Here is a 21,446-nt window from a genome sequence, read left to right as displayed (position 1 = left end):
ACATTTTCAATATAAGCATGATAAAACACCATGGCCTCATAATAAATCAAACACTTCTTATGTATTACGGAGTGACGTAACATTGCATCACATTTTACAATACGCCATATTGTATTTACAAAGAATATCGTAAAATACATAAAGAAATTACATTTGCATTTGCATTTGCTTACAAATCAACATTGAGATCATGGAATACAAAACATAATTCGATATGTTTAACTCTTTATTTTCGAAGGCAAAATGTTGCAAATTATGTAAATTACGCTTTAAGACCATTTGGCCTCGAATACGACGAGACGTAGTAAACACTCGTACAAAGTCATAGGAATTTTTTTTTTTGGGTCGAAATACAAAGTCATAAGGTTAAAAATCTGTATTTTACGACGTTCTATGCTTGAATACGACAAAGCGTTATACATGTACGGCCTTTTTAATATATCATAAAAACGTAAGAATTCATGTTCTTTCATTTATTTTCGGTCGGAGACATCCTGCACTTGATTACTACATAACGATTAATTACTCTCGGTCCACACAACACCGCGAACAGCTTCTCCGACGGTTCGCCGGACGGTCGATTGAGGACCTCTTCTCACGTCCAGGCCTCGGTCACGCGGTCAGCGGAAAAGGGGTAAAGTGCTTTCGCTCATCTTGCTTCTTGTGCCGAATCGAGACTTGTTGGAGACGGAGAGGGGTGGGAAGTATCTTGGTTTTTTGCTTGTGGGATCGGTGGTGGGTGGTTTTTGGGAGCGATCTTACTTGGGCTTTGTGGGGATGTGCTCGTTGATGAGCGTGGTAAGTGCTGGAGAAGTGAGTGCACGTGGAGTGTTTGGTGGAATGTCTGATAGAGAGATGTGGTTTCTTGGACTGTGTTGGGGTTGAGTTCTGATCATTCACTTGCTTTAAATTGAATGAACGAGGGTCAGCAAAAGTTTATTTTGCTTTGCCTCTGTTATCTCCTCCTTTTTTTCCTCTTGGGTTCTTTAGTCAATATGTATAACTCTAAGTCTCATCTAATGTTCATGAACCATTTTGCTCATGGGGAGGTGCAAATTATGGCTCAAATTCCCTTTGAGGGTTTTGTCTGTCTGTCCCATTCGGCAGTGATGGCCACAGAGAGATCAATATAAGTTGAGGAAGGCTACAGTTAATGCCTTTTCTGATGCTGTTGCTGGACTGTAATCGATGTGAACTAATTCCACACTTGAGATACTTTTAACAATTCGGAGCCTCTTGATCCCACTTATCGCCAGGAACTTTAGCACACCTTTAACAGAGAACCCGTAGACAATGTGAATTGATTTTATAATTCTACCTTTTGTTCTCTGACTTGTGTACTCGACAATCAACGGGAGTAGGAAATAAGTGAATGTTAGACACCTGTCGATAAGCTGAGTACAAGTTTTTCGCAAGAAAGTCTAATAATAATGAAAAACCGTTTAGAAAGCCCCAAAGAGGAGAAGAAATGGCTCAGTCTCAAGTCTTTCTAGGTCACAAGTGAGGAAGATAGGATGTAGACCTTCACATTATCAGTCGTCGATCACCATAGATACACGTAGCTAGAACAGAGATTCGTACAAGCGAGAGAACGCACAGACACTCGTCCAAAGCTTCATCATCGCAATTCGAGACATAGCTCTACAGTTCTCTCCATGAAATCTAGTTGCATCACCATTGACCGGGAGCATAGGACTTCATCATCATCAATAAGGCTGAAGCTAAGTTTCCTCTATTTCTCAGATTGTCAAACGTATCGTTGGATTGGACTTTCTCGGTTTTGCTTTGATATCCAGTCAGAGTGCTCCAAGTACTCACAGCTTGTTCGATTCTCCTTCACTGACTTTGATCATCGCTGCCGACGCATCCAAGACTCTCTCTGGTTAGTTGAACAATCAATTGTGACCGACAATCGCTCCTCGCTAAGGTAGAAGCTTTTTGTTCTGTTTTAATTGTTATGCCTGTAAAATAGAAACCAAGAGCTTTGTTGTTGCTAGCATGAAAATTGTTCATGTCTGAGACTATATTAATGACTTTGATTCAGTCTTGATGATCTCGTACTGATTGGGTTGTGATTCTCACTATCTCATTGCTACATTGTGCCTTTTAACTGAATGCACATTAAATGTTTGGTGAAATGCCTGTGTCGTTTTAGTATATGACTACGAATCTGACTGAGATCATCTTGTCTGCTTGAATGATTCACTGTACCAGTTGTATAAGTTGTGTAAATCTCGTTGATATTCACTTTTGAGTCCATTCCCGAAGGTCTCAGTCTAGATACTCTTCCAGTGTTCTAAGGCAATAAGCTTGACTATGTGAAATTGGCTAAAAATGTTGATGTGCTGAATTGTAAATACTCATTGATGGTCGCTGGTGAGTTTATGAAGTATAGACTGATCATGTAGACTAATACATTGGAGTGCAGATCACATCTACGTTACATATCTCTTCTGATGGTGAATTCTGGATCGTGTCTTCTTTGAGTGAATGTGAATATGTGTTATGTGGATATAAAGTGCAATGCAAATTTGTGTTTTCGTTAATGCTGGATTGTGGTTGTTGCTTGCTGGTTATGTATTTTCTAGGGAATATAACGCAAAGTCTCCGAACTTTGGCCCAATGTGCAATGTGATCCCTGAACTTTCAATTTGTTCAATGTGGTCCTTGAATTTTTGGTTCATGTACAATTTAGTTCCTGAACTATATGAAAATATATAATGTTGTCCCTGAACTTAAATTAATGGAAATACAATATTGAACATTTTCATATAGTTTAGGGACTAAGTTGAACATGTATCAAAAGTCCAGGGACCACATTGAACAAATTAAAAGTTTAGGGACCACATTGCCTATTGAGCTAAAGTTTACCACATTGAACAAATTAAAAGTTCGGGGACCACATTGCACATTAAGACAAAGTTCAGGGACATTTTGTGTCATTATCCCTATTATCTAATGATGCTGAGGTATCACTTGGAGCTCTTGCGGAAATTTTCTTGTTGGTGCTAGATTAGTTTAAGTTCAATTGAAGCTTCGTTAAAGACCCGGTTCAACAGGTAAAAGTAGAAAATGGAGACAGTTGATGAGTAGGTTGACACTGTGTTTCCACTGAGGATGAGCATATGGGCATGGGCTGTTAGAAGGTTGCTGGTTGTTACTCGTTGAGAGGAGACTTGATGTGTTTGCCGCAGCTTGTGGTCAGCTTTCAGTATGTTTGTGCAACTGAGCTTGATCTTTGGGGAGAAGGCTTAGAGTCTGAGTTCTCAAAGAACTTTCAGGATCATTAGAAAGATATTATCTTTTCTGTCATTGGGATTGAGAGGTGGATAGCGGGATCAGATTTAAAGGGTCTTGATACCTATCTAATTCTACTGATCTGGATAACATATAAGTTGACTTCTTTCAGCACATTAAAAGTAAAATTCTGCCCAATGTCTCTTCGTCTGGGCCGTTTCCTTCTTGAAGCTTAGTCCATAATGACAAACCAGGGAATAGAGAACGAAGCAAAATACTTTGGGGAGAGAGGGGAAAGTTGAAGATTGCGAGGGCTTGAGTGTCTTTACTCATGAAAAAGGAAGTACCAACCCAAGACAAAGCTCTGGGGAAGGGAGACTCTTCTTCTTCCTTTATTTTTCATGTGAGCTGCTGTCTGTACCATACAGCTGTGTTATTCGTATGTATTAGGATCTCAATTGTCACAACCTTGCAAACATTTTGCTGGAGTTGGTGTGCCTTTATGAAAGCAGAAGCAGTTGCTGCAGAGTATTGTTGATTGCTCTCTTTCTTGGACTTGTCACTTCCCTAGGAGACCTTGTTGACAATTCACGATATGACATTGGTGTTGGTAAGAGACCAATTTCTGATGCCTAAAAAATCACTTGTACTCTTGGAGAGAGCCCAGCAAACTTTAAAGTTGTGTGAACTAAAAGCTCATTGTACTAAGGCACTAGGAGCTACCATTGCGGGGAAAGAGAGATAGCAGAAGATTTGCCTATAAAGGATATGAGAAGAAATCCCTGTAAGAAAGTGACTACTCACTTTCTGTAGTAAAATGTCACGAGGGCAGCCTTTGTTTATAAATTTGGGCCTAAAAGTTTCCTTTCCTGGACCATGGACCTAAATTGTCTGAATATGCTGGAAGAATTTCATAACTTAGCTTTACGGACCAACTTTTTACTAGGCCAATGAAAAAGATCAGCCGCAGATGTGGATAGGCATGATAATCTCTCTCTCTCTCTCTCTCTCTCTCTCTCTCTCTCTCTCTCTCTTACTCTCAGATATATGCAAGTCCATATATCCACTTGTGCTTGTGCTTGTGCTTGTCCATTGTCCACATGATCATTAATTTTCTTTTGTGTACATGGTCGGCCAGAAAGTTTTATGCTATATAGATAGTTTTTGCAGTGACAATACTTGTTTGTTTGGCAGAGCGGGGCTGCTATGGCTAGAGTTTTAGAGAAATTCTTACTGGCATCAATGCTTATGTGGATAATTCCAGTTGCAGTTTTATATGGTTTTAACCATAATGTCTTTCCAGGTAAGTATATATTTTTGCAACATGGTCTGCAATAAGCTGATTAGTATAACTATCTCAGAGAAAAGCCCCCTAGTGTATTTCATTGATTTCTTTATGCTCATCTCTTGCAAGATCAATAATTTAGAAGGATTTGGCTGTATGTTTTGTGATCAATTTAGATTCTAACCTAGATTTGTGATCTGTGTTGGTCTTGCATTTGGTCTCACTTTGCCTTGATAATAATCGGTGGTGGGTTTGTATAGCTAGACTTGTGTGTATGCCAGGACGAGTTCTGGATTGTGGCAAGTGGGTGTTCTCTTATCATTTTAAAATGGACAGTCATAGGTTCCCGTGCATTTTTTGGGCCTTGTGAGTTCATTTCTCAACCTCCGGTCACGTGATACGTTTTCTAGTGTCTTTTTTTTGGCTGAATTGGTTCTGCTGATCTCAGATCAAAGACTCAAGTGATTCCAGGCATATGCTTTTGTTGGAGTTTCTCTGTTGTTTTCTTTAAATGTTGGAGCAGACAGATGAAAATAAATGTGCAGTTTTTACTTCTTATTGTCATTTGTCTGTCCTGTAAATCATTTATTTTAAGGCTGTAAAAATGATTTTCCACCAAAATCTTCTGTTTGGCATGATAAGGGAAAAAAAATAAAAAATAAAATAAGCTATTCCTTGTTCTAATTGTTCTAGTATACCTTTAGACTCTTGGTGTCTGTGGACTTGTGTCTCATGCATGTGCTTACCTTTAGAAGTAGAATACCTCAAGAAAGAAATCCCTTTTGCCTCTTTTAGTTGTCTAACTTCAATATTAACTACTTGCTCAAATTATGGTCGTGTGGGTATTTATATAGTGTGCCAAATCCTTTGTGTTCTAGTGACTTTGACTTTGAAGGTGAAGTTTAGGATGATTTCTCTAATCTAGAGCAAGGATTTAGATCCAATCTGCCATGTTTTTCTGTCAAATTGTAATCAGATGTACTTGGTTTAGTCTAGAGGGAGACTGTCAGAAAATGAACTGGCCCCACTTGGCTAAGCAAATATTCTCTCTTGTCAGGCTTGTGACTTTCGTCATGATCATTATGGTATTCTGTGCTTTAAATTGAAGTTATACCAGGTTAAGAATTTTTTGTTCTTAGTAAGAAAGAATTTTCAGTTACACTTGATAACTGAAGGATGCAATCAAATGGGTCATAGATGGGTAATTGAAGTTATAGACATCTATGTTCGTTTTTTTTCCCGTTAGTTCTTCATATGAAGAAATGGTGTTTGGTTGAACAATTAATATGTTTGAACCTACTCCGTGATCAACAAAATTTATCTTCATTGGGAAAATTTATCGAATGTCATGGTTGTGCTCAAATCTGGTCACGTCCAGATGCAACCTTAGGGAAAGGTTTTCTGCAATTTTTGCTCTCTCTCTCTCAGTGAACCTTTGCAACTGACGATCATGCTAATTTGTTGGGACCTGACGCGTGGTGTCCATAATGAGAGCACATTTCCTATTAAATTTATCTTATTCTTGGGTTACACATATCACTTGCTTAATCAAATTTACTCTAGGCTTGTGTTTTCGGTCGTCAACATTTCCTTTCCCTTTTATGGAGCAGGTTCAAGCGATTTATCTCCTCATTCTCTGACGCTGTGGAGTGGATTGCTTGCTGTTATATCAGTCAATGCTGTGATTGGATTCTATATATACTTGGCAATGAAGGAGCCCTCAGATAAGCATGAACCAGATCCTGCATTTCTTGCACAGGCGAGAGCTAGCGTCCAAAAGCCTATAGAGTCGACTGAAGGTCCCTCTCAACCACGTGAGAAAGACGAGTAGAATTATTCAAAGGCTCATGTTTCTCTACTTGCTATTTAGATGCCTCCTGGTTAGCACGATAAATTCATACCCAAATGAAGGCCAAGAATGGAGTTCTTCTAGCATACTGATGGTCTAGCAAAAACCCTTTCGAATGGTTGTTGGTTTTGTTTTTGTAAGAAATCTGCCTTTTCAAACAATCTATTTCTTGTTTAATTGTGCAGGAGCACTAGGTGTTTCTAGTGGCCGTGTTAGGGATCATACCCTCTTAACAACAATTTTGTACTTGCTTGTACCCAGTTGAAACATGGCAGATTGAATCCAAATCGTTGCTCTAGATATGTATCCACCTTCCCTTTTCAGTAATATTAGAATTTGCTATCGCAAACAATAGAATGATCATCACCCATCCATCGGTGGCCACGTTGGTTTGCGCTCAATTCCTTTCACGAGAGGTCCTGGGTTCAAACTCGCCCATCGGTGATTTAAGTGGGGGGTCGTTGCGGTGGGATGCTGCGCTAGCCCCCCTTGAGGACTAGTCGGGCATCACCGCTGGTTTGAGCCCTAGCTTGCCGGCCGCGCGGACACCTCGGTTATAAAAAAAAAAAAAACAATAGAATGATCATCGCTATATAATTTCGATGCCAAGGAGAGGTCCTAGACATGATTACTTTGCTGCAATCTACGTAGAAATGGCTCCTTTCGTAGTAAGCTCTTCAAAGAATTGCCCCACTTAACTAACCAATGGTTTAGCCAGAAACATATTAGTTTAGTTTGGAATTGTGTCCCTCTTTAATTTTTCAATGTCCAGTGTCTCACCGATATCCATTTTCTGGATTTGATCTCGCCATTATTGGTACTTTTAAGTTTCTTCTAAATATGTTCCTGCATTTTCACCAGAGTTCTTAAATATGCCTCTGGTTTAACTTTATCGGTTTGAGAAGGTGTGCATCCGAAGAGTGGCTCTGATACCATGTTAATGGGTATATATAAAGGGTGGAAGAACTCATTCCGAAAATTCAGCTTGCCAAGAGAGGGAATGCAAACGCTTATAAACCCCAGAACTTCTCTTTAGTTGTCAGATGTGGGAAGTCCCACATCAAGTAGTAAAACGACAAGCTATTTTCCACGAGATAGAACTTTAGAAAATCCATTGCCGAATTGTCTGATGCATGGTGATGGATATGTGACCCTTATAATAACTTTCAAAGAGGGCCGTTAGCGCTGGTTGTCCCGTCTTAGCTCTTTCACCAATGAAAGAAAGACATCCATTATTTCCATGCTCAAATGTGAGAGAGAGAAGAGAGAGAGAGTCTGTGCATCTTGTTATTGATTCCGCTCTCATCACTTTTATCTCAATTTTCTTGATGTGATTTGCGCTCTGTCAATTGCCGTGAGGATGTAGGAATTCAACCAATTTTTAACTTGCTCTAGTGGACACTTGTTTGGGCTAGGTGACCTTCTAGCAGCAAAACAGATAATCAAGAGGATAAACAAAATGACAGAAAAATATTAAATTAAAAATGTTTTCAGCTTAATCATGGATGCTACTCAGGACGTATATATTTTCAAAGAGTGGAAAATATTGTAAGCTTGGTTCAAAGTTTCTTCTAAATATTAGAAATGACAGAATTGGATCTATATCATGCTAAAAGATAAATAATCTTACATAATATTATTCTTTTCCTCTATCCGGATTTTGCCTGATGAGATGAATATACATAATACTAAAAATAGGAATGGACCATGCATACCCACATACTTAACTAAAAGAAGAGGTTACTCTATTTATATGATTTTATCGCTATATCTCTGTACATACCAACTAGATGTAGCTGTTTTTCATCAAAAAATGAGCATAAAGATTTGAGTTAATGATAACTTCGCAAACATTATGGATTGATGATGAAATACAATTTAAGTTCTTGTCAAAAATGGAATTTTGGTCATTGTCGATATGTCTAGTAATAAAATTGGTAAGGTTCGACTTGTCGTTAATTACTTTTTCCACTTAGCGAATTAAATAACTATTGCTATTTATCCTATTTAGCGGTTGTTTGAAAGTCATTGTTAGGGATGGTTATTGAATTCTCATCATTCAATTGGACTATTCCTAACTATAGTGAGCGGTTTCAGTATGGGTAGATTCAAGACTTGTAACTTGCAACATGTCCTATCGGACCAGTTCTCAATTTTTGGAACTTGTAATTTACCATGTAATGCCTAGGACTGAATTCTTCCATTGGAAAGGTGTTGCCTTAGGTTGCCTTCATTGTATAACTGCAGCAATAACTATTACGGACGAAAAAGGAAAAAACGGATTATTGATTGATGTTGAATGGCAAAACAAGGTTTAGGGTGGGGATTGGAGATGAAGGTTGTTGGATTTCGGGAACAGCAGCGTGAGGAGCAGGAAACGAAGCCAAGATCGGCTGGCCAAGAAATTCAAAAAGAGAATGGATTGTATTGCTTCAATTGTTGTATGGTTATAAATGAGGGAGAGAGTATTTCTATTTATATTAGAAGGCCTCTTGTTACAACCATTGATCGATTCTCGATCTAGCGGAGGAGGTCGCATCTCTCCGTCCACCAACTACCGCCACTAGATGCAAGAGAATTCTAGAACACATTATAATTATCGTATCGCCAGTCTCTGGGAACATTACAAAACCTCTTTAGAATTTGGACAAGTCTTTATATTGCCCGTCCTTAGTGCATGGAAACCTCGAGACAGTGACATGTGGTTCCTTTGGCGGTTCTGGTTGAAGTTTAGGTGTCGTTTCGGAGTCACTGTACTTAGAAAAGGAAGACAGAAAAGACTGCTGCTCGCATCATTGTGTCCTCTATCGCCCGAGGCATAGCTGAGCTAGTTCGCCGACCTCCCGAATCTGGGCTCACCCCTAACTTCACCCTGTTGATCCTCGACTCCACGAACTTCTTACAGAACGCAGCGAGATCTTCATCCTCAGATGGAGAGACTTTGTCGAGGTTGAAGTAGCGGAATCCAAACTCCTCATGGACGCGGAAAGTTTGCTTATGTGGGTAAATTTGCAAGATCCAATTGTTCTTGCAATTCGGGTAGTCGCAGATTCGGCCAATGACTTCGACCAGGTGCTCTCCGCTTGGGGTTTCTTTGATGGCCGAGTTAGGGTTCGGAGATGGTCGTGCAGATTTGGGTATGGAGGCGATGCTTGGATTGAGAGGTTTTGAAACTTGTGTGTGATTGATTCGATTTGGAGGAGGGTGGGGTTGCATTCAAGAGGAAAAATCGGACAAAAATTATTGAGAAAGTGATTAACGGCAATCCATTACCCCGAGAAGGACTGACAAGTTTCATTTTTCTTTTGGGAAGAAGGGCAAATGAACCCTAGGGTAGAAGATGCGAAGCGTAGGGGAAGATAGAGAACCATTACTAAGAAGGAGCAGTGGAATTGGATCAGTTGAAGGCGGAGTCGGCGAGCGTGTTGTCAACGGAGAGAACTCTCTTGCCGACGATCTCGAGCGGATCGGCGTGGTGGATGTCCATTGCCACCGTCGTGCGCTGATCTTCAAAATCTGCGAAGTAATTCATGGCCTTTTGATTTGAATATGTTTTGGGTATGATTAAAGAAGAGAGAGAGAGAGAGAGGAAGAGAGCGAGCAAGTCAAGCAAAAAAAAAAGATCATAAAAAATGTCCACGTCTACGTTGGCCTTTTTTTTTTTTTGTCTTAATATCGCGAAAACCCCAAACTAATATGTCAGTAACAATTTTACCCAAAATTAATTTTTTGACCACAAAAAATCCCAAACTGGTACAGCTATAACAAATTTACCCTCAGTTTATTTTCGTTAAATTTTACTATCAAATTGCTTTGTTAAATAATACGCGGTAATTGAAGGATGTACCAATTTTATGTTTTACCCTCCGTTTGTCACAGACATACCAGTTTATGATTTTTTGTGGTATGAATTCAATTTAATGAAAACTAACGGATGGTAAATTTGTCACAAATGTACCAGTTCAGGGTTTTTGGTGGTCAAAAATTAGTTTGGGGTAAATTTATCACAGGTTTACAAGTTTGGAGTTTTTCATGGTAAAAAAATTAGTTTGGGGTAAAATTGTCACAGATGTACCAGTTTGGGGTTTTTTGTGGTATTAACCCTTCTTTTTATAAGAAAAGTCAAATAAGAAATAAAATATTATTAAACATGCCATGTAAAATGAATTGTAAGAATTTTTCATCAGAAGCACTTAAGTGATTTTCTTTTCTCCGACGTAACACTAAAATGATCTAGCGAAAAGTTTTAACTTCCCAGAAATTCTTGATTTGTATCTATCTCATGCTTAAAGATAAATAATCTTACACATTCTTATTCTTTTTCTCGATTTGTCTTATGCGTGATGAGATGGATATACATGTGACGACATAATGCTAAACCAAATCATAATAGGAATGGACCTTGCATCAAAGCCAAACCCACGCACATAACTAAAAAAATCCTTGAGGGTACTCTATTTAGATGGTTTTATCGCTATATCTCTGTACATACCAACTAGATGTAGCTGTTCATCTTAAAAATGAGCATAAGGATTTGAGTTAATGATAGCTCCGCAAATGTTATGGATCGATGATTAAATATAATTAAGTTTGTCATATATGGAATTGTGATCATTGTTGATATGTTTTAATAATATAATTGGTAAAATTTTGATAGTCATTAATTGCTTTTCTACTTAACGAATTAAATAACCGTTGCTTATTTATCGTGTTTAGTAGTTGTTTGAAAGTCGTTAGTGATGGTTATCAAACAAACTTAATAGCATTAAGTGCTGAGTTTTTGGTTCTCAGCATTCAATTGGATTAGTCCTAAGTATAATTTCAATATGGGATTGTGAAGTAGGAGTGAGCAACACCAGGGTGGGTAAGTTCTTTTTCTTGTTCAAAAGATGGGTAAGTTCAAGACTTGGAACTTGGAAATTATCACGTCGAGACCGGTTATCAGTTTTTGGAACCTGTAATCTATCATGTAGACCCTAAGAGCGATCTTGGAACGAACCCTATCGGTCCAGTCCGATTCTTCAATTTGGTCTAATTCTGTACCTAGAACCAAGAGCCAAACTTGAATCAGCCGGGTAAGGTCTGTCTAGTTTGGTTTTTGAGTCTACCCTAGATCGATGCTCACCGAATTCTGTGATTTTCTGTATTTAGCCTTTTTTCTATTTTTATAGGATTTGAGTCTCCCCAAGCTGATTAGGAGTGTTTGATCCGAAGAGTCACCAAAATTCCCCAATACATGAAAACAAGAGAAGGAAAGAAAATAATCAAATATAAGAGAAAGGGAGAGAGAGAGGAGGGGCAGTTTGGAAATAACATGCCAACTCAGAGGACAATCGAGAGAAAGAGAAGACTGTGGCGGGAGATCTGCATTCATTTCACTTCCTTAACTAGTGAGGTGAAAAGGCTCAAGAAGGAGCTTTGGACATTCTCCATCATTTCATAGGTGTAGGGGCATCGCCACATCAGAGTTGCAGAGGCCCTTCCATTCTCTCTCCGTACTTCTTCTTCTTCTCCTTCTCTCTTCATCGTGTTTGTTCCTTCCCTGATCATTAGTAATCATGTGTCGGTTCAATAATTGCACAACCCTAACTGCATCGTCTCCTTTCAGTTCGTCCATAGGAAAGTCGTTACCTTACGTTGCCTTCATCGAATAACAGAACAACGACTATAACGGAGCAAAAAGGAAAAAGCTGACCATAAATTGATCATTGAATGTCACGCCCCGTACCCCACGAAGCGCGAGCAACCCATCTCCGGTCGTTTGTGATGCAACGCTCCCAGGATGCGTCGCCGACCCAACGCCCAATCAGAGATAAGTCACATGCGAAAACAACGTATATAAATATATATATATATATAAATAAATAAAAATATATATATATATATATATATATATATATATATATATATATATATATACACTCGTACAAAACAACACACGTGAGACCAAGGTAGAACAGCCATCAAACAAGAATATACACTTGTACTGTTATAGTAAAACCTTTTTACACTATCCAATTGTACAACTCCAAAAACCTCAACATCAGTATTTAACTGTCACTATATCAAAAAGGGTAAGTGGCACAGGTGGTTAGGCTAACTAGGATATGAATGCTATTAAAAAAGAGACGGTCTTCGCTTCCCAGGGTACCGGCCTACTCTAGGGCTCCCAGTCAGGGTCGAACGACTCGGTAGAATCATCTGGCAACTCCTCGGAGGCATCTTTACGGCTGGGGATCTGAAAAGTTTCGATTTACACAACCGTGAGACGAATCTCAGTGAGTTCAACCCCTAAACCTAGGTTAGGCTAGCATGCAATCTCCTGACCGGAAACAAATATTTAAATCACAATACAACAATAATCAAACCATTCTCTGACCCTGCAGGTTAGACAGATCAACATATAATAGTCACGGCACGTACGTGGCACACATTATCACACGTACGCCAATCACATGCTCATGCACCGAGTCTCACACACTCGCATGCCAGTCCATGCATGTTCATGCCTGCAAATGTCATCGACATGTCACGCGCATTTCCCGGCCCACTGGCCTACACTGGCAATCGCCCAATTTATTATTTATTACGACGACTCGAGTCAACAACATTCACGGCCCGGTGTGTCTAGCCTGCTTCAAAGTGCATGAGGCGCAGCAACCGATCTGGCCCAGTGTCTCTAGCCTGCTTCAAAGTGCATGTGGTGCAACACCGATCTCCTTACGAACCAGAGCCTGCTTCAAAGTGCATGAGGATGGTCGTCTTCCGGACGTACCGGGCATCGTCCTGCTTCAAAGTGCATGAGGACGGTATCGACCCGAAGGTCATGACCCAAAGGTCCTTAGGTGATCCCACAACTCATTATTATCTGAACCCAGCGTATGACGCTTCGGGGTATTTTAGGTGATCACACACTCATGGCAGGCACGTATTCTCGCACAATTCCACCACATGCCTCACTCTAGGCATACATAATGCGTGTCCATGTTATGCGATGCAATGCACCATGAGCACCAATGAAATTCAATCACTCAATATCACAACACGTGCTCAATTGGCCCAATTAATACCGTGTGGCCCAACGTGCGATTCACGATTCAATAATTAATTTCAAACCAATCATTGGCTAATCGCACTCCACATAATTTAGCCACACGACATGCGACATGGTAGTACGAAATCAATCCCAATTAAGCACAAATCATGTACAACCAGTCAACCCGGACATACCCAATCATTTTCCAATGGGCTCCTAAATTGGTCATTTAATCCAATTAATCTCCCCAAATAATTCTCATTAATCCACTAAATTTTCCCAATAATAATTTCTATCAATCAGTTTGAAATATACACTGATACTACCTAAGCCAGTCCAAAATGCACCGATAATACCTAAACCAGTCCAGAAAAACGCACTATCAGTCCTAATCCGGGTTTAGGAATTTTACTCACTTAATTTCTGGACCACGGCGACGGGGAACGGCGGCCGATCACTGATGAACAGTGAAATCGGCGGCGGAATTCCCGGGCGCGTACTGTTCACGCGGTACTGACGCACTGTTCACGGCGGTACGGACGGTACTGTTCGCGGACGGTACGGACCTGTACGGACGGCGGAAACAGGTGGCCGGTGAGACCGCGGTGACGGCCACAGCCGGCCGTACTGACGGCGGCGTACGGACTGCTACAGTGCCGACCGTACGGACACTATACGGCCGCCGATGAACAACGACGTACGAGCGGGCTGGACGGCTGGGTGGTGACGGAATGGCGATCGGAGCTCCGGCGAAGCTCCGACGGCCCTTTTTGCCGGACGGGAAAGAGAGAAAAAGAGGAAGAAAGAGAGAGAAATAGAGAGAAAAAGGGGCCGGACAAGGGTGAGGCTGAGGCTGGGGGCTGAGGTGGTCGGCGGCGAGGCACGGCGGCCGGCGGCGGTGCTCCGGTGACCGGCGGCGAGCTCCGGCAAGCCAAGCCGAGAGAGAAAAATGAGAGAAAAAGAGGGAGAAGCTGCTGGTGGGGGCTGATCTGTGGTGTTTCTGCTGAATGAGGGGGAGAGGAGAGAGAAAGAGTGGTCAGCTGGTCAAATAAGTCAGCCCACAAGTGCCACGTGTCGCCAATCCAACGGTTCGGACCAAAATGCCCCTAATCTAACGGTTCTAAACAAATCGTATCCAATAATTGAGGGACAAAATGGTCTTTTGGTCCAATAATGCAGCTGATAAGCACTCTTAAATATCCTAAATAATTTCCCAAAAATTCGGACCCGAACATAGCCCAGGGGCAAAATGGTCATTTTTCCGGTCCCGGGGCGAAATTCCAATTTTCGCCCGTACCAACCCTCCACGTGCGTGGGCAACACAATATGGCGTCGGAATCACGAAATTCACTTTCTAAGCCCTCGAAAATCGACTGCGAAGTTCCGGGAATAAAATAATATTATTTTTCCAATTTTTGTCGAAATTTCAATTTTTTGCCATAACGACTCCTGGTATGTGTGGCCACCCAAAAATAGCGTCGGCCTAAAAAAATAACCTCATTTGGCCTCGAAAAGCAACGCTGGCGTCTCGAGGGGCAAAATCGTAATTTTTCACCCCCGGACCGAAATTCCAATTTTCAACTGTATTAACTCAAAATATGCGTGGCCAGCATAATATGACGTCAGATTTCCAAGAATAGTCTCTTAAGCCATCGAAATTCGACATCAAAATTCGGGCCCAATTTCGCGATCAAAACTCGCTCGATTTCCAATTTCAGTGTCTCTCACTAACGGGCGGCTGTCTAGAGGTTACGCGTATCGACCTAGGGTTATCCGAGTCATGACGGTCCTGATCATTGAGAGAATGAGAAATTATCACTAGTTCCAGAGGTCACGATCGTCCGATTTAAGTTTAGGATCGGTTGACCACGTGTACTCTCTGGCCGTGCGTAATCACCTCGCGATCCGATTGTACATCGTTGGCCTTGGCCAAACCAAGTTCGTTACCTTTCCTAAGATCGATCCACATTGGTTCATAATATTCTCTCATCATTTCTCGTGATCGGTGTCCGCTTCGCGATCGGGTCCTTGGTCCACGTACCGCTTTCTAATTAGCCATACCCTATTGGTTAGTATCCCGAGAGTGATCAGCTCTGGGTGAGACTTACTAAAATGAAATGCGAAATATTGTCAATTTTATTGATCCCGGAATTACATCGAAATTCAGGCTGTTACATTGAATGGAAAAACAAGGTCAAGGACAGGGATTGGAGATGGTGGTGTTAGACGACATCATAAACAGGTTGTTGGATTTCGGGAATAGTAGAGCACAAGAACAATTCCCGCTCACTGAGGCCGAGATCAGCCAGCTCTGCTTGGCCTCTCGCAAGATCTTCCTCGCACAGCCCAATCTCCTTGAGCTCCAAGGCCACCTCAAGATCTTAGGTTATCTAATTGATCTTATCTTATCTAATTTAATCTGTCTTTCTGTGCGTCTTTGAGATGTGCCACCACGAAGCTCTTGATTTTGGACCTTGCGGTGTTTGGTTCTTGTGTGTTGTTGCTGTGCTTCTTTTGGGCGGTTTTGGTTAAAGTTTAGCTTTTGTTTTCAGAGTCACGGTATTTGGTGACCTAAACCATGAAAGTTTGGGCCTTTTAATTGGTTTGAGGGATAATTAGGTCTTGAGATGTAACGATCCGGTTCGATGAGGGCGGGGATTGGTCATCGGGACTAGAGGACGTTGATATGGAGTGGCTCTTCGCAAACTTTTAGGATGGCGAAGGGGGCATGAATGAACCAAATTGTGCACCAAACAAAAGGAGAGTGATCTTGAGATATTTATGTGAAAACTGAAATTAGCTTACAAAGGCGTCTTTTGACATAATGGCAAGCTTTATTTTGAAATTCCAAAGTTATGTGAGCCAAGGCAGGTATGTCATAATATGGTATCGAAGTGGGACCCCCTCCATTAGGTGGTTCGACGAGGGCAGAGAGTGGTTAACGGGACCAAACGGCTTGGACAAGGAGCGACTCCTGGCAGATTTCTGGAATGGCGAAAGAGGTAGAAATAAATCGAATTGTGCACCGAACATATATATATATATGTGTGTGTGTGTGTGGACAAGGAGCGACTCCTGGCAGATTTCTGGAATGGCGAAAGGGGTAGAAATAAATCGAATTGTGCACCGAACAGATGTGTGTGTGTGTGTGTGTGTGTGTGTGTGTGTGTGTGTGTGTGTGTGTGTGTGTGTGTGAAAACTGGAATTGGCTTTGATTTGGAACTTCAAAGTTAAGTGAGCCCAGGTTAGAGTGTTACTAAGATGGGTGACCTTTTCAGAACTGGAATTGGCTTTGATTTGGAACTTCAAAGTTAAGTGAGCCCAGGTTAGAGTGTTACTAGGACGGGTGACCTTTTCAGAAAGTGCCTTGTCCACGATACCTTGAGTGAGTTAATCCAGGGATGTCACATGAGATCCACTCTTGAAACTCACCAAGGGAACTTAAATGGCGTTTGCTTCGGATTTCGATGAGTGGTCAGGTTTCTAAGTTCTCTCCTTGATGGCAGGTTAGAATGTGATCCGATGTTTGTCGAGACAAACTTTTTGTCACCTAAGAAAAATGTCTAATCCTTCTATAACTCTAAGCTGATCGCGTTCCTAATGTATGAGGTCTACTGGGGTTAGGGCATATAAAAGCTTCACTTAAAGCAACCACCCTTTTTAATTAGGCAGGGCAAGCTGTATATCCATCTTCATTATGTCGCTGTGCTCCATTTAGTATAAAATCATAAGGAAAGATCCACAATTTTCAAGCCTTTTTATCACTGTGGTTAATAATGACTATTGGATGAAGTTTTCTAATTGTGCACAGTACATTCCTATTCTGGACGATGACTCTATCTTGCAAGCCATATTTCGCAAGTGTGTCGTTGGTCGATCGAGTCATTTACCTCATACTCTATTTTTCCAGGTGACATTCATGGGCACTACTCTGATCTTTTGAGGTTTTTTGAACATGGAGGTTTCCCTCCTAATGCCAATTATGTATTTCTTGGAAATTACGTGGATCACAGCAAGCAAAGTCTTGAGACAATCTGCCTTCTGCTTGCCTACAAAATTAAGTTCCCCGAGAATTTCTTCCTTTTACGAGGAAATCATGAGCGCACGTCCATGAATCGGATATGTGGATTTTATGATGAATGTAAATGCCGCATGACGGTTAGAGTTTGGAAGAACTTTATTGATTGTTTCAACTGTCTTCCAGTTGCCGCTCTCATACAGTGCAACATATTATGCATGCATGGTGGCCTTTCCCCCAAGTTAACAAATTTGGATCAAATTAGAGGCTTGCCACGCCCAAGTGATGTTCCAGATTGTGGTCTGCTCCACGACTTGCTTTGGTCAGATCCTGATGAGGATGTCAAAGGCTGGGAAATGAGAGATCGAGGTGCCTCATCTACCTTTGGCCCAGATACAGTGTCTAAATTCTTGAAAAAGCATGATATAGACCTTATTTGTCGTGGCCACCAGGTTAATGACATGTTAATCCTTTCTTCTTTTGGTCTTTAGCCACGGAACAGCAGCATTATTAACGATGCTTGTCACAGGTTGTTGAAGATGGGTACGAATTCTTCGCCCATAGACAACTGGTGACCATATTTTCTGCTCCCAATTTTTGCGGTGAACGTGACAACTTTGGTGCAATGATGAATGTGGAAGAAAACTTAACATGCTCATTTCAAGTTCTTAAAGCCGTTAATCAAATGGCTAATTCATCTGAGAATGATGCGGTGATTGCTGCCACAGCACCTCCAAAATTGCAATGTAAGTGATGTTCTTTGTTTTTTCTCATTCATCATGTATATGGGTTTGCAGTTTGCGCCCATCCCCCTTGGTGCCCTACAATGACTTTCTCTTTACCCATGAGGTGAAAGAAAAACCGTGTAAATAATAACCGATGGAAAAGACCTTCTTATAATAGCGTTAAATTCTCTGTCTTCAATTCTCTTGGAGTCATGGTGGCAACTGTGTCAATCTGTTGAGATTGTGTCTATGCCAAAAAAGAGGTGTTCATTATGATGACTAATTGCTTCTTTTAGTAGTAAGGGGTTAGAACGTGTAGAGTTTTGCGAGTTTAAGGTGGTGTTTGTCATGCGAAATCCAAATATGTAAGATTTTACTCGTTTGTTTTCATGTTTCTATTGCATCCAATATTGCCACCCTTACCGAGGAGTCTCCTTGGTTCCATGAACTTATACGAATTATGTGTGACCGTGCATGTGGATAAATGTCGTGTGATTACTAAGCACGAACTTTACCTTGCAGAGCTCGCATCATTTGGTGACTTGGGCACGTAACTTGGAAAAGGAAGATAGAAAAGACTGCTGGTATTGAAGTTTCCGTGGCGCATCTATTATCTGTTTTATCTTGATTTGTGTTTGAAGTGTGGTATTCAAAAGGAGGACGAATGCGATGTGGGGGCTTATCAGTGGAAGCATGAAAAAGATTGCTGTTTCGTTTTCACGATTATAAATTATTGATCAGTGCTTGATCTTCGAACGGGGATTGTAAATGACATTACAATTCTGGATTGTGGATGCCTGTAGAAGACATTTTGATCTCACTTCTTGGATGTAAACCTTTGTTTTGCTCATAAAAGGGCCAGGCAAATGTAATTTCTTTCGACTCTTGATGGTTTGGTGATACAAAATACGTTCATTTATCTTCTTAGCTTTTTGATATTTGGTTGAGGGGAGGATCTGCCGTTATAAGTCATCTGCTTAAGGACTTTCAATTGGCAATATGTGTTGTTTCAGCACATCATGATTTGTGTTTAGGATGATTGATTTACCGAGTTTGTCTTGATGGTGCACAATATTCATCAATAAAATCTCCGGTCGATCCTAATCCCAGCTCTCATTTTCTTTTGAAGAAGCAACTGTTGGTCGTGAGTGAAGGACTTGGGTGTTAGCAGATTAGTGGTTCCAATCTCGGTAAAATTAATTAGGAGCGCGGTTTCCCATCATTTTGAAGATTTACGCTTGATGCGGTCTAAACAATGCACAATGTAGCGTGTTTTTCGATCATCCAAATTCTGCCGCTTTCACTGGTGTGCAATTGCGCGCATCCCTACCCCTCTCATGTGTACCCACAGAAGCACAAAGTTGAATGATTTTTGGTTTGTTTTTTGACTTCACCTAAACGTCTGAGTGCTTCGATGAAGCTCTTCATATGAATTGCCCCACTTAAACTAACCAATGGTTTGGCCAGAAACATATTGGTTTAGTTTGGAATTGTGTCCTCTTTAATTTGTTAATGTCCAGTGTCTCAACACTAAAACTCCGAGACAGATTCGCCATCACAGGTTTCTCTCTTCGAGTTGCCCATTTTGCTGGATTCAATCTCGCCATTATTGGTACTTTTAAGTTTCTTCTTAATATGTTCCTGCATTTTGGCCGAGGTCTGAGCCAGGGCATGATCATCTTGAGTCTTTACTGTCTGGAATCGCTGTTTAGTAGCACGACCTAAGCAGCAAAGATTATGGAGGCATTGCAACCTCGGACTAAAATTCAGTGGTCTCGAAACCAACTACAGAACGAGTAATTATTAGATACGTTTGGCTAATATTCTCCCCTCCAAGAGCGAGTATGCACCTGGTAAACAACGATTCCTCAGGCGCTCTACACATAAAAATCGTCAAAGCAGGTGAGATTCATCTATCGGACAGTCCCCCAATGTCTGGTGCACCAAGTCGAGAAAATCAATTCCACCCTTGATCTGCACACGTACTCGAATGTGTCTCCATCTCTGTCCATTCGAAAACGAGATAACTTTACAACAAATTCGCTGCATTTGTTGACCTCACCTGAGTGTGAACAAGCATTCATGAAATGAACATCAAATGAGGAATTGTAATCGTGAAGTAATTCTTCTGCTCGTGTTTCTGAGCTTCATGGCGGACACATTGCCGAAATGTGGCAAATGAAGAATAATTTCCAAGTTGCATCGACATCATTTTCGACAGCAACGAGACAATCAAACCCCACTTTCATACTGCATTTCCCGACAGTAGTTTAACGACGAACAGCAAATTAAAGCAAATATTCACAATGTGCACTCCATTTTTCTAAACCACTATCTCTCGTAACCTATCCTTGTGAGAACCAGCTTGGTAAGATCGAGTCGGTTTGGTTCCATGGGTCGACCGGTCGTTTGCACACCCGTACCTAGTAGTAAATGGATTGGCTGCTTTCCAAGAGACGAACTTCAGAAAAACCCGTGCCGAATTGTTGGGTGTATGTCATGTGTGAAGAGATTTCCGAGCTACTAGTATTCTGATGAGGTTACAATGACGAGCTTGTCCAACTTCAGACTTTAGAATGAAGTGATGTGGATTAGTAATAACCAAATCTGAACATTTGATAATGGATACGTGACCCTTACAATAACTTTCAAGGAGAGCCGTTAACGCTGCTTGTCCCATCTCCGCTCTTTCATCAATAAAAGAAAGACATCCATCATTTTGAGACTCTCAGGTGAGAGAGAGAGATTGTTTTCTTGATGCGATCTGCACCCTCTCAATTGCCGTGAAGAAGTAGAACAGATAATCAAGAGGATAAACAAAATGACAGAAAAAGATTAAATCAAAAATATTTTCAGCTTAATTATGGATGCAACTCAGGGCGTATATGTCTTCGAAGAGTGAAAAATTTCCCACATCAAATTTATAATAAAAAAAAAATTGTAAGCTCGCTTGCAACTTTTTTCTAAACATAAGAAATGAAAGTGTGTTTCTATCTCATGCTTAAAGATAGATAATCTTGCACATTCTTGTGCTTTTTCGCTATCCGTCTACTGCGTGATGAGATAGATATACACGTGAAGACATAATGGTAAACCCAATTATAATAGGAATAGAACATGCATGCATCAAAGTCGAACCCATGCACCTCACTAAAAAAACCCTCTGGGTTACTCTATTTAGATGATTCTATCACTATACCTCTGTAAATACCAACTATATGTAGTCCATCATAAAAATGAGCATAAGGATTCAAGTTAATTGATAACTCCGCAAACATTATGGATTGATGACCGAA

General features: G+C 40.8%; 2 protein-coding genes and 1 long non-coding RNA gene across 4 annotated transcripts; all 3 read left to right on the top strand.

The window, feature by feature from the left end:
• Nucleotides 1–471: 471 nt before the first annotated feature.
• On the top strand, nt 472–6,669 carry LOC115685218 (uncharacterized). Of its 2 annotated transcripts, none has more exons than XM_030610255.2 (4): nt 472–634; nt 1,744–1,882; nt 4,432–4,540; nt 6,133–6,669. In XM_030610255.2, exons 3-4 carry the CDS (start codon nt 4,444–4,446, stop codon nt 6,351–6,353), a joined length of 318 nt encoding a protein of 105 aa, XP_030466115.1. In that variant the 5' UTR covers nt 472–634; nt 1,744–1,882; nt 4,432–4,443; the 3' UTR covers nt 6,354–6,669. The 2 variants fall into 2 exon arrangements, with proteins under 2 accessions (XP_030466115.1, XP_030466114.1); XM_030610254.2 differs by having other exon boundaries at nt 473–634; nt 1,744–1,927.
• A 5,106-nt stretch (nt 6,670–11,775) lies between these two features.
• Nucleotides 11,776–12,042, top strand: LOC130138145 (uncharacterized). The gene is made up of 2 exons (XR_008816560.1): nt 11,776–11,866; nt 11,980–12,042. It is a non-coding gene; the product is annotated as an uncharacterized LOC130138145 (long non-coding RNA).
• A 3,545-nt stretch (nt 12,043–15,587) lies between these two features.
• Nucleotides 15,588–18,754, top strand: LOC115685226 (serine/threonine-protein phosphatase PP1 isozyme 2-like). The gene is made up of 4 exons (XM_056310835.1): nt 15,588–15,792; nt 17,318–17,877; nt 17,955–18,171; nt 18,673–18,754. Coding segments are annotated over exons 1-4 (984 nt in total). The 3' UTR covers nt 18,675–18,754.
• Nucleotides 18,755–21,446: the final 2,692 nt, after the last annotated feature.

The sequence above is a fragment of the Syzygium oleosum genome, unplaced genomic scaffold, assembly GCF_021117445.2.
Source record: "Syzygium oleosum isolate NSW1041296 unplaced genomic scaffold, Sole_v2.1 Sole_v2.01, whole genome shotgun sequence".
NCBI lineage: Eukaryota > Viridiplantae > Streptophyta > Magnoliopsida > Myrtales > Myrtaceae > Syzygium > Syzygium oleosum.
The sequence above is the reverse complement of the archived record's forward strand: the minus strand, read 5'-3'. Positions and strand labels throughout refer to the sequence as shown.